This window comes from Carassius carassius, chromosome 2 (assembly GCF_963082965.1).
Source record: "Carassius carassius chromosome 2, fCarCar2.1, whole genome shotgun sequence".
In the NCBI taxonomy this organism is placed as follows: Eukaryota; Metazoa; Chordata; class Actinopteri; order Cypriniformes; family Cyprinidae; genus Carassius; species Carassius carassius.
This window is the reverse complement of record NC_081756.1, coordinates 8,148,023-8,171,718: the sequence shown is the minus strand read 5'-3', so window position 1 is coordinate 8,171,718 and position 23,696 is coordinate 8,148,023. Positions and strand designations below refer to the sequence as shown.

At 38.5% G+C, this 23,696-nt stretch overlaps 1 protein-coding gene across 1 annotated transcript in view; it reads left to right on the top strand.

The window, feature by feature from the left end:
- LOC132101440 (ADAMTS-like protein 3) overlaps positions 1-23,696 on the top strand; it is a 200,459-nt gene that overhangs the window by 122,189 nt on the left and 54,574 nt on the right. The window contains exons 6-12 of the mRNA XM_059506403.1: positions 394-630; positions 3,122-3,248; positions 10,287-10,361; positions 18,934-19,091; positions 21,376-21,487; positions 22,317-22,455; positions 22,601-22,651. Of these exons, the coding sequence (XP_059362386.1) occupies positions 394-630; positions 3,122-3,248; positions 10,287-10,361; positions 18,934-19,091; positions 21,376-21,487; positions 22,317-22,455; positions 22,601-22,651 (899 nt within the window). The remainder of the gene's footprint in view (positions 1-393; positions 631-3,121; positions 3,249-10,286; positions 10,362-18,933; positions 19,092-21,375; positions 21,488-22,316; positions 22,456-22,600; positions 22,652-23,696) is intronic.

Genomic DNA, 23,696 nt, shown 5'->3' with positions numbered 1-23,696 from the left:
TACTTGTCTTTTAAATTTGTTTGGTGCTAATATATGTTTGGATAAACTTCCAGTTTTATGCATTGTTTAATGAGTGTTTAAATTTGGATTTTTTAATGTTTAATTTTAATAATTAATTATTAGCTTTTCATAACTTTATGAACTCCTTACTGTTCTTTCACAAACCATGAATTGTTTGGAACAAGATTATCCCATTCAAATCAATGTGATAAATTTGTTAAATTAAAAGTAATAAAAACACAATCGGATTATATTACCTAAAATGTGTAAAGTAATTTACATAATGTAATTTTTATACATTAACAGACTGAATTTGTAAGTAATCTACCCAGAGATATGAGAAATTATTGGTGGCCACCAAATTTATCTTACCCATGTCTTTCTTCCAATCAGGACTGTCCTCCAGAGTCAGGTGACTTCAGGTCTCAACAATGCTCCGCCCACAATGACATCAAGTACCAGGGACAAACCTATGAGTGGACACCTGTGACATATGATCCTATTTCACCCTGCGCACTCCGATGTCAAGCCCGGGGCAAAAGCCTGGTGGTGGAACTGGCGCCCAAAGTGTTGGACGGCACTCGGTGCAAAGCAGATTCTCTGGATATGTGCATCAGCGGGATTTGTCAGGTGAACATCAATTAACTAAAGCTATGTAAACTCCCTTTGAGTTTGAAATATCAGTGCATTATATTATAAGAGTTGCCATAAGGCAACTAGCCAGCACTAGCTGGTTTCTATACTGCATTTTCCTAATAATATATATATATATATATATATCAATATATTTATTATATATATATATGTGTTTTTTGTTTTGTTATATAACAGTAGCATTTAACTGAATAATAAAACTTCACAATAATAAATAATATTTCAATTAAAATGGTAATAAAATTAAATGTCACCATATTAATAAAAGGCTCATTTATTCTTATTAAAGGTTTTTTACTATTTTTATTTTTAACATCAAACACATCAAATACACATTAAAAATACAAAAACATCAATACATTATGGTATTTTTATGCTTTAGTAGAGTTAAAAGAATTCTTGACCTTTTCAGCCCTGTTCTGACATGCTTTACAAGAGAATTAGCACAATGAGAATAAGCTTTACAGTTTTATTCATTTATTTTCCTGAATATATATGAATCAAGTCTCCATCCACTGAAGTTACCAAAGCATCTCCTTCTGCCATAGTATCAGTCTTTTTTAATTGCGTGTCCAAAAGCATAATGTTATTGTTTGGTGGTACTGATGCCAACAGATTTTCCGTTCTGGATGTTTCTAACAGCACAGCTCACATTTCCTAAAAAAATAAAAATGGAAAGATAATATAATAATGACCGTAAATATAGGAAAACTGTCTATTTTTCAGTGTGGGATTTGGGATATATTTAGGTCATTATTCTGCCAGATTAACCTCAGTTCTGTGTTTGTATGTGAGCAAAAGAGAGAAAGGGGCCCGCATCCACAGAAAGACAGAGATTGAGTTTCCATTTCACCATGGCTCCACTTTAGGAAGTTAAAAACGCAGGATTTCCAAAAACAAGGTTTCCAACTGATTGGAAATTAACATTATTACTTGCATATATAAAAGAGTTAATTTAGCACTAATTTTGCATTAATTTTGCAAATAGTTTTCCAGTGCACCTACAGCTTGAATAACTTTGCATTGTTTTTAAAGTTTCCTTGGCCATGTTTGATGTGCTCATGTGGTTCTCTTTTCCCATGTGGAATGCAAATATTTTTATTCTGAAGGATGAAAAGGGGTGAATACCATACAAGTAGTCCATATTACTTGTGCACAATATTCAAAGTCCTCGGAAGTCATTAGCTTTTTGTGGACTGACTGGGACAAGTCATAATTCACCTAAAATCTTTTAAAAAATCTCTTTTGTGGTTCTGAATATATTCAGAAATAGTGCATAAAAGACATGTTTGATGTCCATTTGCTCTTGCACGTTGGGTAACTGAACAAGATGTTGAAATCTGAATATGTGGAAGCCTTAATAAGATTTGAGGGCAATATTTCAACCAAATTACAATTAAAAATGTATGTGTTCGGATATTCCTTACACGATATCTGTAAGGTGGCTTTGAAGGCTTTAAAATATAGTGCACAAATCTTACTTTTATGGAGGTTTTGTTCATTTTTGGACACTCAAAAGTGTCCCATTTCCAGTTTACTTTGTTGAAAAGGGCATCCGGCACATTCAGCTAAACTTTGCTTTTCTGTTACACCAAAAAATGAAAGTCATACAGGTTTGGAACAACATGATGGTACATACATGATTACAGAATTCAAATTTTTGGGTGAACTTTCTCAAAGTTTTCCTAATGTGTTCAGTAGACGTGGACTCTCTGTTTTCCATTTGGCCCATTGCAAAGAAACACAATATACTCAAACCAAATCGGATACAGTACTATTATTAGTATTCAATGCAGTACTGCATGGTAACTGAATTCAACAATGTCAATGAAACTTCTCTTGCATTTCACCGAATTTGACCACAGTCCCTGTGAGTGTTGAGCAAATTGGAGTAAATGATGCTTGTCTGTTTACTTGTGCTTGTTTACCAGAGCTACTGGGTAAAATCATGATGTTTGCTTTCTTTGGCTGCTTTCCCTATTGCCCTGCTAATGTAAGCAGAATTTTGCATTAAAACTGGGCAGCTTTTCTGGTGCAGATGGCATATTCCTTAAGAACAGATTTCTGAGTGAATACTGAGGAACGCTGGGTGGGAACTTGTGTGCAAGGGTTGAAAACTTCTGAAAAATGATTCTGCAAATTGCATGCTTTATATGCCAATTGTCCATGAATTTTTATGTTGTTGTTAGAGTTTAAACATCAGAGCCAGTTTCTAAATCCACGTTATTTTATTGCCAGTTTCTACTCTTTTATGGAGGAAGCATGTTTTATTGGTTGAGCCCCTGCAGAAATCAGTTGCCTTTCAAAATAGTGTTTCAGCCAGAAAGTTAAATCAGAAAAATGTTAATTTAAAATTTTGTTGCTGATAATGAGTCTGATTTGGCCTCTAAAGTCATTTTTTATCATCATGTGTACTTTCTTTCCCATTTTGCCTTTTTCTGAGTTATGCCTCTGTTATTTCCAACAGGAAGTTGGCTGTGACAGACAACTGGGAAACAACGCTAAAGAGGACAACTGTGGCGTGTGCGCTGGAGACGGTTCCACTTGTCGACTGATCCGAGGCCAGGCTGTGCCCCACATGTCACCTGAAGAACGTAGGTATACGCAAACATGAGCACATTGTCCTTTGTTGGTGCTACACTTGGTTTTGTTTTTTAGACTGTTGCTCTGTTTGTTGGAGCATCCCGAGCAGCCAGTCACAACAACATTGGATCAGCCCAGTGCCGTAACCAGCGTAGACAGCGAGGGGGACCAGTTTTAGGCTGGTGTCCCTAAGTGATCTAACAGTGCTCATCAATGTCAAAATTATGGCCAATCTAATCAAAGTAAGCAGAGTTTACTGTTCATAAGCAGAGCGCGAATGCCAGAACAAAGCTTCAGTTTTAACACTGAAAGAGAGTGGAGTAAGATGGAAGTAGTAAAAATTTTTTAATATGGCTGTTTTGGTATCATTTATGTGTAATTTATTTAATTCCCACCTGAATGTGAGGAGACAATAAATGTTTGGGCTGTTCAACATATTAGGGACAGACATGAGATTGAATGTGTGCATATTTTAAAATATTATTTTCAAATGGTTAAAAATGATTACTTCCATACTAGGATTGGAGCATTTCCTCAACCAATGACATTTGGACTGGAATTGTTTATAAATATAGTTAGAGCTTAATTTTGAAGCATTTTTGATTTGTGGAAAAAGTCTCATTGTGTATAAAATTGTATACATATTCAAGCAAATGCCAGCTTATGTTAGTTCTGTGAAACAACACAAAACCTATGTTACTCAACTCCAGTGCTGGAAAGCTGATCTGAGATTTGCACAGGTCCTACTTCTTGCCTTATAGTAAGCCCTCTTTCGTTCTGCAGACATTTTCCTCTTTTGTTTTTCATCCACCATCTCTATCTTTATGTCGTCCCTTTGTCTGTCCTGTGCACTGAGCACTCCCTTGTCCCCATCATGAGTAGACATGCCCCTAATTGCTGATTGGCTACAAGTTTGTTTTGTTACTCGGCCCAACTCAGTTTTCAAAAGTGTATTTGAAAAGTACATTCCCCACCTTTAAGGTGAGACACTGCAGGCAAAAACACTGTTTTTTCAAGCACCTGTCAATTTTATAGCACTTTATCTGTTTATTGTCAATAGATTAAAATTACAACACATATTTTTAAAGGCCGTTTTCTCAAAATGAGTTTTTTCTCCAACACTGAGCCATAAATCTCCACTTCAGTAGCACTTACACACACCAAACTTTACATTTTTATTCCTGTTTTTACAGAGGGATTTGTTCATATATATTTCCTTGATTATATACAACATTTTATTCCCTCCCAAATTGTGAAAATATATTGTTTTCTGGCTGTTCAAAGTATTTTCTGAATTATGGAGTGACAAAAAAAGATACCCAGAATTCCCTCTGTAAAAACAAATTAGCAAAAATTATTTAAACTGACTTCATCTAGTGTTCAGATTTTTGTACTAGACATTTATGCAAATTAGTGCATATTTCATTAAATAATGCCTCATTTGCATATTTAAAAATAACATTTTTGAAAACTTGTAATACAACAAATGTTTGCAATAATCAATGTAATCAATCAACTGGATAAGTAAGGTGATAACTATTGGTTTTTTTTTTTTACCCTATTCACCTGCAGTGTCTCGCCTTAAATGAGTCAGTGGACTTTTCTCCTTTTTTCTTAACTTTGATTTTCTTTTATCACTGTATCAAATCAAATAATCCTCAAGGTTCAGAAAAACTAAAGCCATGAACTCTTATGTGTGTTAAGCAGTCTTACTTTTCCTGTGGTCTTCAGTGAGTGCAAACATTGGCAGCTTTATTTGCCTGCTTAATTTATGTGAATGCCAGCAGAAGAATTGTTTGCATTCTGGGACTGAAGATAAAGTTAATGATTTCCTTTAACGCGTGTGAGGGAATCTCAGCCCATTTGTGAGAAATAACACACATTATTCTGTGGCACTTGCTTATAAATAGCTAGCTGTCATTTATTTAAGATTATTACCCAAGTACTCAGTTTGTGTTTCTGTCTGCTTGGTTTTTAGGCAGGATGCCTTTGCTGAAATCATGTCTGTGTAAAAATATCAAATACCAGAACTGTTTTATGTAATAACCACACCCTAAATGAATTAAGACTGCTCATTTTTAGTCCTGTTTATGGTAAGGTTGAATGTTGCCTTTAAACATTCCAGCCTGAGGAACACAAGGTTATTTCTGAGACACTTTGTTCTCGCCTTGAGTTTTATGTTGGTTTTGGGAAGATCTTGCAGTGTATTGTGTTTGGTGGCTGCCGAAGATTTTTCCTCATCCAAAAATTCCATTGTCTTACAGCAAAATACTCCAATGAATCTGATTACAGATCAGTTTGTTTCCAAAGCCTAGTTGGCTGCATAGGCAGCATTTTAAGGCATCATAAGCACACTTCCGACACAAAAGCTGTTCCAAAGCGTAGGAAGCGTGACTATACAACCTTCTGAGATACCTTGGCAACATCACATGTGCAGAAATACAGTGACAACAGTAATATTGTGAAATATTATTACAATATAAATTAACTGATTTCTATTTGAATACATTTTAAAATGCAATTTATTCATATGATGCAAAGCTGAATTTTCACCAGCCATTATGCCATTCTTCAGAGTCACATGATCCTTCAGAAATCATTCTAATATGCTGTTTTCCTATTAATGTCAGTGTTAAAAACAGTTGTGCTGCTTAATATTTTTGTAGACATTGTGATACTTTTTGTATATTTAGGTGATTATGAATACGATTATAATAAAATAAAATTATAAATGTCTTTATTGTCACTTTGAACAATTTAATGGATACTTGCTGAATAAAAGTATTACTTTCTGTCTTTAAAATAAACAAATAAATAATACTAACCCCAAACCTTTGAATGGTAGTGTATACAATTCCTTTGTAGAATATGACATTGTTAGCTTAGCCACATGCTATCACCAAATGCTATGGTATCAGCTCTGTTTTAGGTCATAATTTGTTGCAAATCTGTTTTGTTTCAGTTGATGTTTCCTTAGAAGGTGTCTGGCAATGTAAGCAGCAGAAAACAACACAGCTCACTAGGCTTTGGTGCAGAGCCTAAGTGACTAGAACGTTTCTCCTAACCAAAGAGTTTTCACACAATCATGCTATTCATTTTCAAAGCCTGCAAACGATAAATGAGGAAACTCGATCCAAACAAGTTATGCATTCTTTAATAAAAGCCGTCTCACTAATAACTCACATGCGTGGCACTGACTTGTAGGCTTCTCGTAAGTCATCATGAGGTCTCCAGATGGAAGTCCAGTGATTGGATAGGTCATTCCCCAAAACATTTCAATCCGGGCTGGATGACGGTCAGGATTCCAGAGCGTCACATGGATCTGTTAAAATTAAAATGCAATAAAGCTGCTAATGAGCCTCTGGCTCGTATAATTCATTTATTTTACTCTGCAGTAACTAATTTCTGCATTTTTGAAAGGAGCGTGAAAGAAACACAGATGCATTATGGGAGCGTTTTTGTGATTTTAATTTTACTTGTGGGTCGATGCATCTTTGTGGAGCAGTTAGTCACATTAAATGTATTTTTTCCCCCTTCGTTATAAACAAATTTGATGTCGATGCATCTTTGTGGAGCAGTTAGTCACATTAAATGTATTTTTTCCCCCTTCGTTATAAACAAATTTGAACTCACACTTGCATGCTTGGGTTATTTTTAAAGTGAGGGCAATTACGTCTTGGTTATTTTTTATTGTTAATTATGAAACACAGCATTGTTTTCAGAATTTTTTTGCCCTGTTTACAACAGACTGGTGTCTGAAACTTTATTTCATTATAGCAATAAATTCCAGAACTTTTTAAACATGTTTCCAAAAGTAAATATTTTGGGGCACCCATGACGTTGGCTCATTTCCAACCCCTATAATTGCTGGATGCAGTAAGCAATTGCTGAGTCAAAGGAAAAGCACCTCTTTCCCTCATTAATTCCCGCTAATGCAATAAACTGCATTAACACTTTGCGTCTACACAAACCACATACCTTATATTCAAGCACAAAGTTCCTCAATTAAAGAAGTTATGAAAGCTACTTTGAACGCTGCAGCAAGCTAAGGTTTTTTTTACTGTTAAAACCAAGAGCACTTTTTGCCCTCTGTGCTTTTAACTTAAAAACACTCTCACTAGTTTATTTATTGGTCCAAGGGGTGCCATATATGTATGTACTGAAAATGTGTATATACATCATGAATTTCTGAAGAAAATTACAAAAACGTATTTCATATGCATTTTTTTGTGTATATATTCCTCAGAAGTTCATGAACATGTATGTTGAATAAGTATGCTGTTTAATAGTTTTCTGTTGTTAAATTGACATTGATGCTAATTACATTTTACATTTTTGGAATAGAATGCCTTCTTGTGGTTAATTTCATAGCTTGCATGCTATGAAATTAATCTCTGGCCGGCAATATGACTGAGGTGCCCTTGAGTAAGGCATCAAACCCCCAACTGCCCCCTGGTCGCCATGGCATAAATGACACAGTGTGTGTGTGTGTGTGTGTGTGTGTTTACTGCTCTGTGTGTTCACTTTGGATGGGTTAAATGCAGAGCACAAATATGTATGAGTATGGGTAACCATACTTGGCTGAATGTCACATCACTTTTCACTTTTTTATTTTTTTTATTTTAATAGAACATTTCTTACAGAATTTAAGACGTTGTGTCAGTTGAAAAAAAGATTTTATGTACTTACGTACTTAAATTAAACAATAAAATGTAATCGCACTGTTTGCATGCACTTTTATAAAATTAAATTTTGATTGGAAATGAAGCGCAAAAAAAAAGAAAATACTGTGTGCATTTCTTTCAATCCTTAAATGCTACACAATGCAATGCATCATTCAAAATATAGGTAAAACACATGTAAAAAAAAACATTTACAATGTTTGCTTATTTTTGGAATTAGCTTGGATATGAAAACATTCATAGCTCTTTTATTATCTATGTTCATATTTTAAGGAACAATTGTGAGACATCTTTATTTCCCTTGAACAAGACACTTACTCGCAAAATGTACAAAAAGATAAAATACTGTCATTATTTACTAATTTTTGCATTGTTCCAAACCAGTTCCTAAAATATATGTCTGAAGATCCTCCAAAAATCCTCATGGAAAACATGAGGGCGAGTACATAATGACAGGATTTTTTTGGAAAACTATTTCTTTTCTTAATTTTTTTTTTTGTGTATTTATTTTATTTTTTGTGGTTGAGGGAACACATGTGGAAAAGTCCCCTGTTCAACACTGTATCACTGAAAGAAATCTCGGCTCGCAAACTTTTACGCCGTTGACAAGCGAACACACATCGTTTTTAATACATCATTTTTACGCGTCTCGTCACGCCAGAGCTGTCAAACACGTGCAGTGATACAATGTTGTTTCTACATAACAACCAGGCGGGAAGGAAGTCGACCGGAAGTTGAAGTCGGCTGGGGGACGCCATCTTGTAGCAGAACTTCACTTGCGTTAGCATCCCATTGACTCCCATTCATTTTGGCATCACTTTGACAGCGAATAACTTTACATCTGAGGCGATTAAAGACTCCATTTGTCCATTATTTATTTCTACAGATACACGACAATGTATAAAGGGCTCTATTACCTTCTATGTTACATTATGGCCCCGTAGGAACAGTTTTTGTAAAAATAGGCTAACGATTGCGTCATAACCCATCGACTCTCTGTCGCACAGTAGAGAAATTACCGTACAGACAGGAGGAGAAGCTCGCAGGCAATCGGGGAGACGTCAAGAGAGAAGCCCATGTATACAAGCCCTGGCGCTACATTTTAAAATACTATACAAAATACAACAAATAATATTGTATAAATATAGCACGTCAATCCCCTCTCTCTCTCTTTCTCTATGTGAGTGTGAGAGAAAGCAACGGCGATTTGTGCTCCTTAACACTAGAGTTTACGGTACATTATACAGGTGCATTGCGGATCCATTGAGGAAAAAAAAGCACAGATCGTCTGACGGAGAGTCAGAGAGTGTTCGCGAGTGAAAATATCTGTGCTAAACTTAGCCTCCAACTAACACACTGGCGAGTAAAATCAGAGTATTTATTAGCCATTGGCTAATATTAGACATCATTTAGTAGCCAGAAGGAAGATTTAGTCACATATGCGAGTGATTTACTCGCAATGTAGAGGGTTGACTTACTAGCCACAGTGCTAACTTCTGAAAAAGTACCTGAAGACAGGAAATAATATGCATCCTCCGGACAGCAGTTATTAGACACGCGACCGATAATACTGTTTGTTAGTTTGCTAACAAAAAACAATAACAAAACAAAAAACAATAAGATAAACACAAACTGTCCATTTAATCTAAAATGTTGCATAATACTGGAGGAAAATGAACTTACCGGGGTTTGACAGAGACGTGACAGTATGCGGAAACTTGTGCGCGATAACAAATTCAACTCTTCACACGATCTTGTATAACATGAGCGCGTGCTATAAAACGTACTGTAAATAACCAACAAATATATCACTCCGCCGGCGGCACTTCAGCTGCAAACACTACTGGGAACAACGCTGCTGTTTCGAGCCCGGTTTACACCGCCTTTCTCCACGGAGCTGCTTCGGATGATATTACACTTTATTGTGTGTTGTACACACACCAGGGATGGAAATTAATTTTTTTTTTGTCCACCGGCCGGGTGAAACAGTATGCTATTTTATTTACCCACCACGGTGGCTGGTAGGTGAAGCGAGTTTACCCGCCACAACACAAAAACAGCCGCATTTGGCTGGTGGCGGGTGCTAATTTCCATCCCTGGTGTGTGTGTGTGTGTGCAACTCATTTACTCTGAAATGTGATGACTGCATTTATGAGCACTTCCATAGCTCATATCATCTGTGGATATTGACATGAACTGTGAGGGATGCTGTACTTCTGATCTGTGTTCAGAGTAAAACACTTCATTACATGTTGAATTTAGAAAATGGTACAGTTGTTTTTTTAGATTAATCCAATTTTGTATCATAATTTCAAGTACTGAATTATGTGTTACTTTAATTACTTTTTTTTTATTCTTCTTCTGCAGCCATAAAAGCGGTGATCGAAGTGCCGATGGGTAGCAGAGGCCTCAGAATCACAGCCAAGGGACCAGACATGATTGGTGAGATTATGCATATTAACTATACATATGATATATGGGGTCTCATAGCTTTTGTATGGAGATAGAACTGTTGCATTCATTTTAATTTTAAAAGTTACTTAACAGCATCCAAAGTTAATGCTTTTTTTATTTACATTGTCCATTCACAAATCACCAGTACACACAGCAGTGATGCTAAGGCTGGTACCCAGATGGTATTTGATGATATATGTGTTATTATGCCCTATATATGTCACTGTGATTGTGCTTTAAAAGGCCAAAACTAATAAGCCATTGTGTCATGTTTTACACCGTGTCTCTGCTCACTGTCACTGCTCTGCAACAGCTGTAACTGCAACTGGACTCATCAAAGCAAATGTGCGAATCATTTGTTTTCCATCATGTCATGCCTCGTCCAGTGTAGACAGTATTGCTGATTATAATGATTTCTATTTGCTTTGGATGCGTGGCGAGGGTTTTACTGATCATCTCTGAGTGATCATCCTCATTCACTGATCCTGATGGAAATATAAAGAAGCCTTTCAGTCCAGCAATCTTTTGGAAACATGATTTTTTTTAACCACACAAACAGCACTTCAGCTCCATATGCAGTTCCTTACAGGGGGAAAAAATGAATGCTACCGGCTGGTTGTAAAGCAAAACGTGATTGGTTATAGCAAAACGTGATTGGTTATAGCAATGCCGTGCTACGATTGGTCAGTGAAGTGTGGCTGTTATCTGATTGGCTTGAGTAGACGGTTGGTGGAGTCCACGCATTTGTGGATTGTCAGTGTCTTGATGCTAGAAATGTTTCAAAATCCACAAATGCATGCAGTGGTCTACAAATGCATAGGACGCAAAGTTGTGTTTGTGACATAAAATATTTAGTGAATATGTTTTTTATCTGCAAATCTCATTTTATATATTTGTGAATACAATTCGTGTTTGTGAAACTCTAATATTTAATTGTGAATCTCATTCTATTTATTTGTCAATAAGTTTCATTTTTGTTAATCTCTTTACATTTATTTTTGGATCATAATCTATTTATTTGTAATTATGCAACAACTCTATCTCCATACTCCATATATTTGGCATAAAGAAAGCAAAACTTCTTTATGTATTTGTTTGTTTACACAGTGATTAATAGAAGTAGGCTAATATACAGATTCATTTTGGGGTTAAATATAAAAGGGGAAGTCATGGCTTAATGCTTAGAGAGTCAGACTCCTAACCCAAAAGGTTGTGGGTTTGAGTCCTGTACCAGCAGGGTTTGTAGGTTGGGGGAGTAAATGTACATTGCTCTCTCCCACCTTCAGTACCACGACAGAGGTGCCCTTGAGCAAGGCACTGAACACTCAATTGCTCTCCAGGCACCGCAGCAAAAAATGGCTGCCCACTGCTCCAGGTGTGTATGTTCACTGCTATGTGTGTGCACTTAGAATGGGATAATTCCAGAGCACTAATTCCGAGTATGGGTTACCATACTTGCCCACGTCACTCACTTGAATAGTGAGTTTCACATAAAAAAATAAAATCAAATGTGCTTTTTGAACGACTTTGTGAGATTCATCCACATTTGAGTATAAAATTTGATTAAGTAGGACTTCTTTGTAAATAATTTTGCAAACTATATAGAAAAACATTTTGATTATATACTTTAGTATAACTTTAATTTATATTAACTTTATATTTTCATTTAGGAATATAGGAATGTACTAAAATGGATTATATAAAACTTAATTTTATAAAATCTTGTAAATTATATAGAAAATGATCTTGATTATATGGGATAACGTTAATTTATTTTAAGCTCTATTTAGCATTCAAAAATATTTATTTTTTTAATTTTTTAATTTTGGGTTGAAATTTCACCCAAATGTGTTTTTTTAAAGGCTTTGTGATATTTAGCCACATTTGAGTATAATATTTGATTATTCTAAATTGGAATTCATTGTAAATAATCTTGCAAATTATATTGAAAATTGTCTTGATAAATTAGATAACTTTAATGTATATTTACTTAATAAAGTTATATTTAGAATAAAAAAAAAACGTAATTAAAAAATACAAATAATTCATTTAATAGTTATTTATTTATTTCAATAGTAGCTTAATGGTAATATAGTCTTGTATGCAAATAATACTTTCATTATTTATTTACTTATTTTAATTTAATTAAATTTACTTCTTTTGCAGTGCAATATCACCCAAAATGTGTTTTTGAAAGGCTTTGTGAGATTCATCCACATTTGAGCAATTAATTATTTAGGAACATATTGTATTTGATTATGTAGGCAATGGAATCATGGAAATTTATAGGAATTCTTCTTGATTATATGGAATAACTTTCAATGCATATTTACACAAAATCAAACCTTCAATGAAAATCTGTCCTTTTACACTGCCATTTCAGTTATCTTGAGTATTTATATTTATATATTTATATATTTTCCCCATGCTTTTTTTTTGTCTTCCTAACATTTATGATTTTTTAATCAATCTGTAACATCTTTGCTCCTGTAAGGAAGTTGTCACAGGCCATCAGAAGCATCTACGACTGATTTGCCAAAGAGCTCTTCCAACATCTGCAATATAGTCTGAACTTTACAATACTTCCACAGTGACACAGCCAAACTGTATTTGACACGGTCGCCACAGTGTGGGAATGCAATGGATTTTATATCTATATCTAGCCTGAAAGACCAAAAAAATAGATTTCCTATTACCTGAGTGGAACTGGCGAGAGAGGTTTGAGGTAACTTTGGGATAAAGCAGAAGAATGAAGTGTTCATGCAGGCTAATTTGTGGTGGCTGAGAGCCCGGTACGTTGGAGACAGGGCCAGTAATCTATCAGACTTCCATAACGGACACACAGAGTATGCCGAAGTCCAATCCCAGTGATCCGTTTTACATCTGATGGACCCACACTCACACGTACACACTTCCGTTCTGTGGAAAACCACTATTTTCCCTGAACACACACTGATATCTAAACCCTTTAACCTGTGCATAACTCCTTTTTAGTTGCAAACTAAACATCCATCGAGAACTACAGGGCATTTAGTGGATGTTTGACTTGTAGTCGTAACTTTTATAAAGGATATCCTTTTGGGTTTGAGACTATAGTCTTTGCAACTTTAGGGATCTTATTTATGCATCTACATGTAATCCAATTACTAACAGCCGAGTTTATTAACTTGACCAATAGATTTGGTCATTGAAATGTTGTAGATATAACTATTTTATAATGTGCCAATAATTGCATTGTTAAATGTTTCAAGTCGTAAAATATAATATTGCCGTTTATTATTGAAAGTACTCAGTGGGACTGGGATCTTATCAATTTCAGATATAAATAAATGTCTTTCCGTTGTGTGCAAATTGATACACTGGTTTGGAAATAATTTGCAGGTCCTTCATGTAAATAGAGCAACAGAACAACATGTGTTAGCAGTAAGGGAAAATCAAACAACTGGTAAGAGCGGCTAGAGAGTGGCTAGTGGCAGCAGAATATAATTACGCTTTTTTTTTTAAACAACTCTCAAAAAGATTCAATTCACACATTGTCTGCTCTTATTGAGGGTGTCTTGTGATAAAAAAATGGCAGCTAACATTTATTTGCTGAGACAAACATATTGGATGATGATTTTTCTGTGATATGGCAAATTCCAGATTTGAATGGCTGTGTCGAGAACTTAATAGTGAGAGATCCAAAGATTAAAATAAGGATTTAAATGGTTATTTGGTAACATACATTTACTATGAATCAAGAGTTTTCCCTCAATAAACTTCTAATTTGCTGCTTACTAATAGCAAGTAAGGTAGTTGTTGTACTAGTTATGTTTAGGCACTGGGAAGATTTATGAGTACTAATAAACACGGATAATAATATGCATGCTAATAAGCAACTAGTTAATAGTAAATAGTGTTTCTCTAATTTAAAGTGTTACATTTTTATATCACATTATTCCACATTTGGGCACAGAGTTCAGGTGAGATGCAGTTTGCAAACCATTTTACTTTTATAAAATGACATATTTCAGAGGAAACAGGATATTAAACAAGAAATATTTTTGCGTGGACATTTATTGGATCAAAGTGGGCATTGCATACTAAAATGGGGGCTGATGGATGGATGCATGATACTATAGATGGGATAGATGGATGGATAGATGGATAGATACTATAGATGGGATGGAGGGATGGATGGATATATGGAAAGATATGAAATGGAGATTGATACATGCTATAAATATACAGATGGATATTATAGATGAATGGATAGATAGATAGATACTGTATATAGATGGATGGGTGGTAAGATATACATATAAAAAATACATAATTTGGTGCCATTTAGTTTGGAGAAAATTGTAAACAATATGACTTGGTCAAAAAGACCCTAAATCTTATCATTGAATCATTTCAGTAACGGAGTCAGTGGTGTAACTTCATTAACTGAAAAGACCTATATGAGATTTTAGTTGTAGACAATTTCATCTGTTCAAGTTCTGTCAGACACTGATCACTTCAACCGCACAACCTCTACAGTACCTAAATCCATACCCATCCAAAGACATGTCAGCCAACCCCAACATGTCACAGTGTCTGGGTTGTGTTCCCTGGGAATCCACTAGGTGTCCTCCTTCTCCACGGTGTCTGTCACTTTATGAATCACATTCCTCACGTCCTCTGCTTAATTTGCACCCAGCTGTCACTAGTTACTAATCATTACACTCTGTCTAATTCCCATTAGTGTTTGTCTCTCCTTGTGTATTTAACCCGGTCTGTCTGAGTATGTGTCACAGAGTCCTTGTGATTCATGTCCATCTTTCAGTCTTGCCCTTGGCTTGTGTTCGTGTGTTGTTTATGTTTGGATTGCTCTTCTGGTTTCGACTCATGCCTGGACTGATTATTCTCTGTGGATTAACCCCTAATAAAGGACGTACTTGCAATTGGTTCTCTCTCCGCGAATCCTTGTATCCCGAACGTGACAGAAGGACTCCGTCACACAGAGAACCAGTGGTATGTCTGCTTGTGTCTCCTCCCCACCCACAGAGCGGGGGAGGAATGGGTTTTTAGGGAACTCGCCTGGTGGTTTTTCGGGGGACCAGGGGAGGTCGCCGAGGCGGGAGTGGTCGAGAAGAGGCTCAGCATCGCTCTCAGCCATGGCCTCCCTTCGACCCGGGGCTCGGGTGGGATGGATTAGAGCCACCGTCTCACAATGGCGGAAGGAGAGGGGAGAAGAAGCGCACATCCGCCATGGTGGCGCCACTGCCCATGATGGCCGCTAGACCAGCGCCACGAGGCAGGATGGACGCCAGCACAGCGCCACAGCACAAAGAGGGTCACCAGTCCAGCGCCACGGTGCAAGATGGCCGCCAGCTCAGCGCCAATGCCCAAGATGGCCGCTGACACATTGCTGGATTATTTCTCCATGCTTTCAAAGATCCTAGAGACTCCCAAGACTGTTCACGTCATGGCTGCTGAGCCAGCGCCACAGCCCAAGATGGCAGTCAACCCAGCGCCAATGCCCAAGATGGCCACTGGTGCAGAGCCACGGTCCAAGATGGCCACCCGTCCAGAGTCATGGCCCAAGATGGCCGCCAATTCAGCGCCACAGCACAAGGTGGCCGCTAACCCAGCACCTATACCCAAGATAGCCATTAATCCAGATCCAAGGTCCAAGATGGCCGCCCGTCCAGAGTCATGGCCCAGGATGGCCTCCAATCCAGCACTACAGCACAAGATGGCTGCCAGCCCAGTGCCACAGCACAAGATGGCCTCCGGTTCAGAGCCACGGTCCAAGATGACCGCCCGTCCAGAGTCATGGTCCAAGAGGACTGTTTGCCCAGCGCCGCTGCACAGCATGACAGTCACAGCTGACCCTCCAGAGTCGAGTCAGGTTCCAGTTGACCCTCCAGAGTCGAGTCAAGTTCCAGCAAACTCTTCAGAGTCGAGTCAGGTTCCAGTTGAACCTCCGGAATCGAGTCAGGTTCCAGCGAACTCTCCAGAGTCGAGTCAGGTTCCAGTTGACCCTCCGGAATCGAGTCAGGTTCCAGTTGACCCTCCGGAATCGAGTCAGGTTCCAGTTGACCCTCCGGAATCAAGTCAGGTTCCAGTTGACCCTCCGGAGTCGAGTCAGGTTCTAGTCAACTCTCCAGAGTCGAGTCAGGTTCTAGTCAACTCTCCAGAGTCGAGTCAGGTTCTAGTCAACTCTCCAGAGTCGAGTCAGGTTCTAGTCAACTCTCCAGAGTCGAGTCAGGTTCTAGTCAACTCTCCAGAGTCGAGTCAGGTTCTAGTCAACTCTCCAGAGTCGAGTCAGGTTCTAGTCAACTCTCCAGAGTCGAGTCAGGTTCTAGTCAACTCTCCAGAGTCGAGTCAGGTGTTCGTGGACCCTCCAGAGTCAGGGCTAGTCACCGATGACCCTCCAGAGTCAGGGCTAGTCACCGATGACCCTCCAGAGTCAGGGCTAGTCACCGATGACCCTCCAGAGTCAGGGCTAGTCACCGATGACCCTCCAGAGTCAGGGCTAGTCACCGATGACCCTCCAGAGTCAGGGCTAGTCACCGATGACCCTCCAGAGTCAGGGCTAGTCACCGATGACCCTCCAGAGTCAGGGCTAGTCACCGATGACCCTCCAGAGTCAGGGCTAGTCACCGATGACCTTCCAGAGTCAGGGCTAGTCACAGATGACCTTCCAGAGTCAGGGCTAGTCACCGATGACCTTCCAGAGCCAGGGCTAGTCACCGATGACCTTCCAGAGCCAGGGCAAGGCACCATGGACTTTCCAGAGACAAGGCCAGTCACCGGTGATCTTCAAGGACTAAGTCAAGTCACCACTGATCTTCATGAACAAAGGCAAGTCACCAATGATCTTCATGTACAAATGCAAGTCACCAATGATCTTCATGTACAAATGCAAGTCACCAATGATCTTCATGTACAAATGCAAGTCACCAATGATCTTCATGTACAAATACAAGTCACCAATGATCTTCATGTACAAATACAAGTCACCAATGATCTTCATAAGCAGTGTCAAGTCAGCACCGATCTTCTGGAATCCAGTATAAACACCATGGGATTACCAGAGTTTCGTCCTCCCGTTGATCCGATCACACGGTTGTGGTGGTCTTCTGCTCCGCCCTGGGGGACTCCGGCCTCGGCCACAAGGATGTGGTGGTCTTCTGCTCCCCCCTGGGGGGCTTCCGCCTCGACCACAAGGATGTGGTGGTCTTCTGCTCCACCCTGGGGGACTCCGGCCTCGACCACAAGGAGGTGGGGGTCTTCTGTTCCGCCCTGGGGGGCATCCGTCCCGATCACACGGTTGTGGTGGTCTTCTGCTCTGCCCTGGGGGGCATCTGTCCCGACCACACGGTTGTGGTGGTCTTCTGCTCCGCCCTGGTGGGCGCCACGACTTGTCCTTCATGGTCTTATGTTTTGTGTTTTTCGTTTCTGTTGTGTTTCCTGTCGGTTCCCCTCTGTTAGCCTGGCCCTCCGTCCCTCCCCCTGATCCTCCTCCGGTCCACCTACCTCCTGGTCTCCCTGTTTTGTGTTTACACTTCTGGTGTCTGTTTCCCATGTTTCTTTTCTGGCCCTCCGTCCCTCCCCCTGAGCCTCCACCTGTCCGCCTCCCTCCTGGTCTCTGTTTTATGTCCTGTCGTGGAGCGTCTGGGAGCCGCTCCGTAGAGGGGGGGTATTGTCACAGTGTCTGGGTTGTGTTCCCTGGGAATCCACTAGGTGTCCTCCTTCCCCACGGTGTCTGTAACTTTATGAATCACATTCCTCACGTCCTCTGCTTAATTTGCACCCATCTGTCACTAGTTACTAATCATTACACTCTGTATAATTCCCATTAGCGTTTGTCTCTCCTTGTGTATTTAACCCGGTCTGTCTGAGTATGTGTCACGGAGTCCTTGTGATTCATGTCCATCTTTCAGTCTTGCCCTTGCCTTGTGTTCGTGTGTTGTTTATGTTTGGATTGCTCTTCTGGTTTCGACTCATGCCTGGACTGATTATTCTCTGTGGATTAACCCCTAATAAAGGACGTACTTGCAATTGGTTCTCTCTCCGCGAATCCTTGTATCCCGAACGTGACACAACATGCAGAGTGATTGACAGATAGACAGTGTTCTGTTAGAGTAATGTGTGAACCACTCTACTGACAGTTAGTATCTCAGAGACAGATGTGGTTTCAGCAGTATCAGGTAGTAGCAAGACTTAAAAAAAAAAGGAAGTTGTGACATTTGCAAAGTATGGTAACCCATACTCAGAATTGGTGCTCTGCATTTAACCCAGTGCACACCCCCAGAGCAGTGGGCAGCTACAGTATATCCAGCACCCAGGGAGCAACTGCGGGTTCAGTGCCTTGCTTAAGGGCTCTTCAGCTATGGGTATTGAGGGAGGAAGAGCGCTGGTCAGTACACCCCCCCCCCCCCCCCACCTACAACTCCTGCCAGCACTGAGACTTAAACCTGCAACCTCTGGGTTACAAGTCCAACTCTCTAACCATTAGGCCACAGCTGTCCAGCTTTATTTGTGGTAATCCCACAAAATCACTCATAGAATCTTAAATGTCATATTTCAGTGATTGAAGCTCATGCACCAAACAACAGGAGAGAAGAGGTGGTGTTCAGCACTCCAGGTCCTCACACTCTGGGTAACAATACGCTGGAGTACCAGAGAGGAGCAGAAAGACAGACACTCCACTGCTATGGCCCGCTGCGTGCAGACTTCACAATAAAGGTGAGAGTTTTGTAATGGAGTGACATCTCCTGTTGTGTTGGAGTTTCCAGCTGAACCTATAAGTCATTTACTTCAAGCATCCCCTAAAATAAAAGATAACTAGTTAAACAAAAAGTGAAATCACTACACATTTACATTTTCTTTATTCCATAAAATACAAAAGGAGAATGTTGAGGCAGTTCTTTTCCACACCACAAACGTGGTATTGCTGTTGCCATTACCAGGGTGCGATTTGCCGGGGGGGATGCGTGGGATTTCCCCCTTTCTGTTTATTTGATTTCATTAGTGCAGATTAATGTTTGAGAGCTGGTTATGTAGTCTTAATTGACCGAGTTTTAGTCATTATAATATTAATTCCGTTGTCTGACAACAGAAACATTAAAATATAGTTATAAAAACAGTTTTATTGAGAATTAAATTAAATGGCTAAATTAAATGCAGTATGTGAGCATAGGGAGGCACTACAATACGACGCACCAACGTCATAAATATGCTAATTAGCACATGACATCACAAATTAAAATGTTTCAAAACACCCCCCCCCCCCCTCTGTTTTTTTTCACAAATCGCCCCCTGGCCATTACTAATCTGAAAACATCACTTTAGAACTAGTAATGAAAGAACTTTAAGATGCTTCATTAAAAGCTTATTGTATTACTTAATTAAAAGCTCACTGTATTATGTAGAGTAGAGTATTGAGAAAGAGAGAGATGGACTGAGCGAGTGTAATTACCTGCATCTGATACAGCATTCATTCTTCAGCTCAATCTCATATTCACAATTATTCACAACATTAGTTTGAATGTCCTCTAAAAAAGCGTTATCTTTGTCATATTGTCCTTTCATCTCTTAAGGGCAGGGCCGGCCCAAGTCTTTATGTGGCCCTAAGCAGAATTTTATTTTTTATGAATGAACACTGAATGATCAGTGACGCCCTAGAGTTCATATTTCCGAAAGTGTCTAAGCAAATTTTCAAATTAACATTATCTTTTTTTAAAAAAACTTATTTTTGAAGTCAAACAGTGAAAGAGCACTCCTGTGACAATACCAGTACAATATCTCATGGTTCTCAAACAATCAGATTTAAGAACGTCTCTGTTACATATGGTAACCCTTGTTCCCTGAAGGAGGGAACGGAGACGTCATGTCGAAATTGGGATATTGCTTCGATAGACCAATCTACTTAGAGTGTATACTAAACGAGCCATTGCACATGCAGTTATTGCATCCAGCTGCTGCTGATCACAGCGTGAGTATAAGAAGGCAGCAGGTGCAATGCATACCAGGTTTTCGCTGAGGAGCCGAGCCGGAGACCTGGCAGCTCAGCGGCGGTACAGCAACCGTGGCGATGGGATGTGACGTCTCCATTCCCTCCTTCAGGGAAGGAGGGTTACCATACGTAACCGAGATTTTCCCTTTCAGTCGTTCACTCTCGACACCACATTGATGACCCACGAAATTGGGATCCCTACCAAATCGCCATGGGTGCTGCCCCTTCCAGTGCCATGTGTGAGCCGCCTGCGCCCCTATTAGGTGTTGGCCGGGGCTCAGAACAAGTAGTTCCACTCACCATTGCCAAAGCACTACCTCACTGGGTGAGATTGGATAACACTGGGAAAACGTACCCGTTCCGCTTGGAACAGGGACGCTGCGGAAGCACAATCCTTCCCGAAGGAGGTCTCAAATACACATATAGCATCTGTTTAGGTGTATATGGAGAAATTTGAGGTGAATAAACCCCTCTTGGGAAGGCAGAAGTCTTTCTTGAACCTGTGTTTTAGATGTAGTGAATACTGTAAAAATTGCATGCAAACTGAAGCTTCATGATAAGTTTAAAGCCGCATTGAGAATCAGTGTTTACTCTCCTTGTAAAACTGTAAACATGGCACAATGTAATCATGTTAGACTTCCTCATCTCGTGACCTGAAGATTCTTGATTAGTCTTGACACAACGGCTTACAGTAATTGAACATGACTTATTACTGTAGTTAATTGCAACAGCAAACAGTATTTAACTAATCATCACAGTCCTAGAAATCAAGACTGGAGGATATTCAGTGGCAGGTGATGTATGCTTTGTTTTATATGGAAATTAGGACATGCATTGGACTGTGGACTCCTTGAGTAAATTTACTGCTTATTATACAGTAGATGTCAAAATCATTTGGTTTTTAAAAATAAATGCATTTTTATCTGGTAATGCTTGTGATTAGGAATATGGCTATTAATAGTGAACTTAATTACTTTTAAGTAAACATTATAAGTGAATTTGGGTTCTCCTCAGGTGAAGTACGGTGGCCCTAAAGACACAGTGATGCAGTTCATGTTTTACCAGCCTATTCGCTACCAGTGGAGGGAAACTGACTTTTTCCCCTGCTCTGTCACCTGTGGAGGCGGTAAGTGTTATAGATTGATTAGATACAGTGATTTTTAATAATTTCCAGTGATATGAATGGGATCTAAAAGCACTGGTTGGCACACCTACAGCATGATGTTTTAAAATTTGGAATATGATACCGATAAGCCAATAATAATTTTCAGATTATGGCTGATTACTGATAATGATAAAATGATACAGCTCTTCACTATTTTGTCTAAGTAAATGATTTTTTTTAATGCATCATATAATAATGTATATTTATTTGCTAAAGATTATATAGGTAGAAAAAAAGGGTTAGTGGTTTTAAAAAATAACTTTGAGTATTATATGAAGGCAAATATATAATCTAAATGTAAAAATGGTGGAAATGAACAGTATAATAATAATAAAAAAAGTTTAAATGGATTCAATATCATTTTCAATACCAAAAATTACATATATATTATATATTAATATATGATGTATGCGTTTCATAAACAATAACTGTTTTTAGGCTCTGATAGTTGTTAGACATATTTTTGGCTAATATTGATTTATGACGAACATTTAACAATTAGTTTTGATTCTTGTTGATGCTTTGTCTCACCCCTGAAGATATTTGTCAGCTTCAGATGTAAAAAAGTAATATAAGTTAAATAACAAGCAAGTACAAATAAATTCAACATCTGCTGATATATATCAATGAATAACAATACAGATAAATAAAAAAAATAAAAAATTGTCATAAACCCTAACTGTTTTAGATTCTGAAAGTTTCTGGACACTTTTTTGGGGTAATATTGATTTCTGATAAATCTATGTCTATTAGTTTTGATGCTTAATGGTGCTTTGTGTCATCCCTGAAGGTTATCAGCTCAATTCGGCTGACTGTATGGACATTCGTTACAACAAATCGGTTGCGGAGCACCTGTGTCACAGCTTCCCAGAGAACACCAAACCCACCCCCAAACTCAAGGAGTGTAACATGGATCCCTGCCTTGAAAGGCTGGTTCTGTCTTATCGATCTCTGCTGCACACCCTTCATGACAAAACACAAAGAATAAATCTCAATAAACCAGAAAGTGTCTGTGCATGAGATGTCCTGTGTGGATAATGGCTTGAAAGGCTAATGGTATTTGTTTTTCTGCAGTGATGGCTTCAAGGAAGTGATGCCCTATGACCAGTACCAGCCTCTACCACGGTATGAAGTTATTTACTGTACATCACTCTTACTAAAGAGATCACTGATAGACAGAGGTGGAAAGAGTACAAAAATATTCTACTCAAGTAAAAGTACCATTACATTAATGGAATTTTACTTAAGTACAAGTAAAAGTACCAGTCTAAAAATCTACTCAAGTAAAAGTAAAAAGTAGCTCATTTAAAATTTACTCAGAGTAAAAATTACTTAGTTACATTTTAACAGTGGGAGGGAGTCAAAAATGGGACAGGCCAAGGGTGTCAAACTCAGTTCCTGGAGGGCCACAGTCCTGCACAGTTTAGATTTAACCCTTATTAAACACACCTGATCCAGCTAATCTAATCATTTAGGTTTATTTGAAAACTACATGATATGTGTGCTGGAGCAGGGTTAGGGCTACGGCCCTCCAGGAACTGAGTTTGACACCCCTGGGATAGGTCTATTAACCTCAAACTAGTAGTTTTTAATTAAAGGAATCAGTTATTTAGAATAATAAAACATTTGGGCTGTTACCAGGCAAATCAGTATCAACAAACTCATCTTTTAATGCAGAGGAAATGCAGAAGATTCACTGGAAGTGGCATTTAGATGTATTACACTGTTTAGTGCAGGACAAGAATGCATTTAACCTGCAGTTACAAATGCATGAATAATGTTTTGATATACAAGACATAAAATGTTTTATACTCATTTGAAATGATAAGAAATTAATTATTTAAAACAATCAAAAGATACTTTAAATGTGAAATTAAAATGGACAGTATGTGTCAGCAAGTCACTGTTAATAAGTGAGTCATTGCGATTGAACCGAATCATTTAAACGGTTGATTCATTCAGGAACGAAACACTGTCACGTTGCTCAGAGACGCAAAACTGTGCTTTGGTGGCTGTGTTTGGAATTATTTTCTGTTGTAGAAATAGAGCTAAAAAGGCAATATGGTGTCTAAAACGCAAGTCTGTTAATTAACTTGTTTACTGAACTGTTATATATATGTATGTATATATTCATGATGATTTTTGGAGGAAAAGATGGCATTCTTTGTGT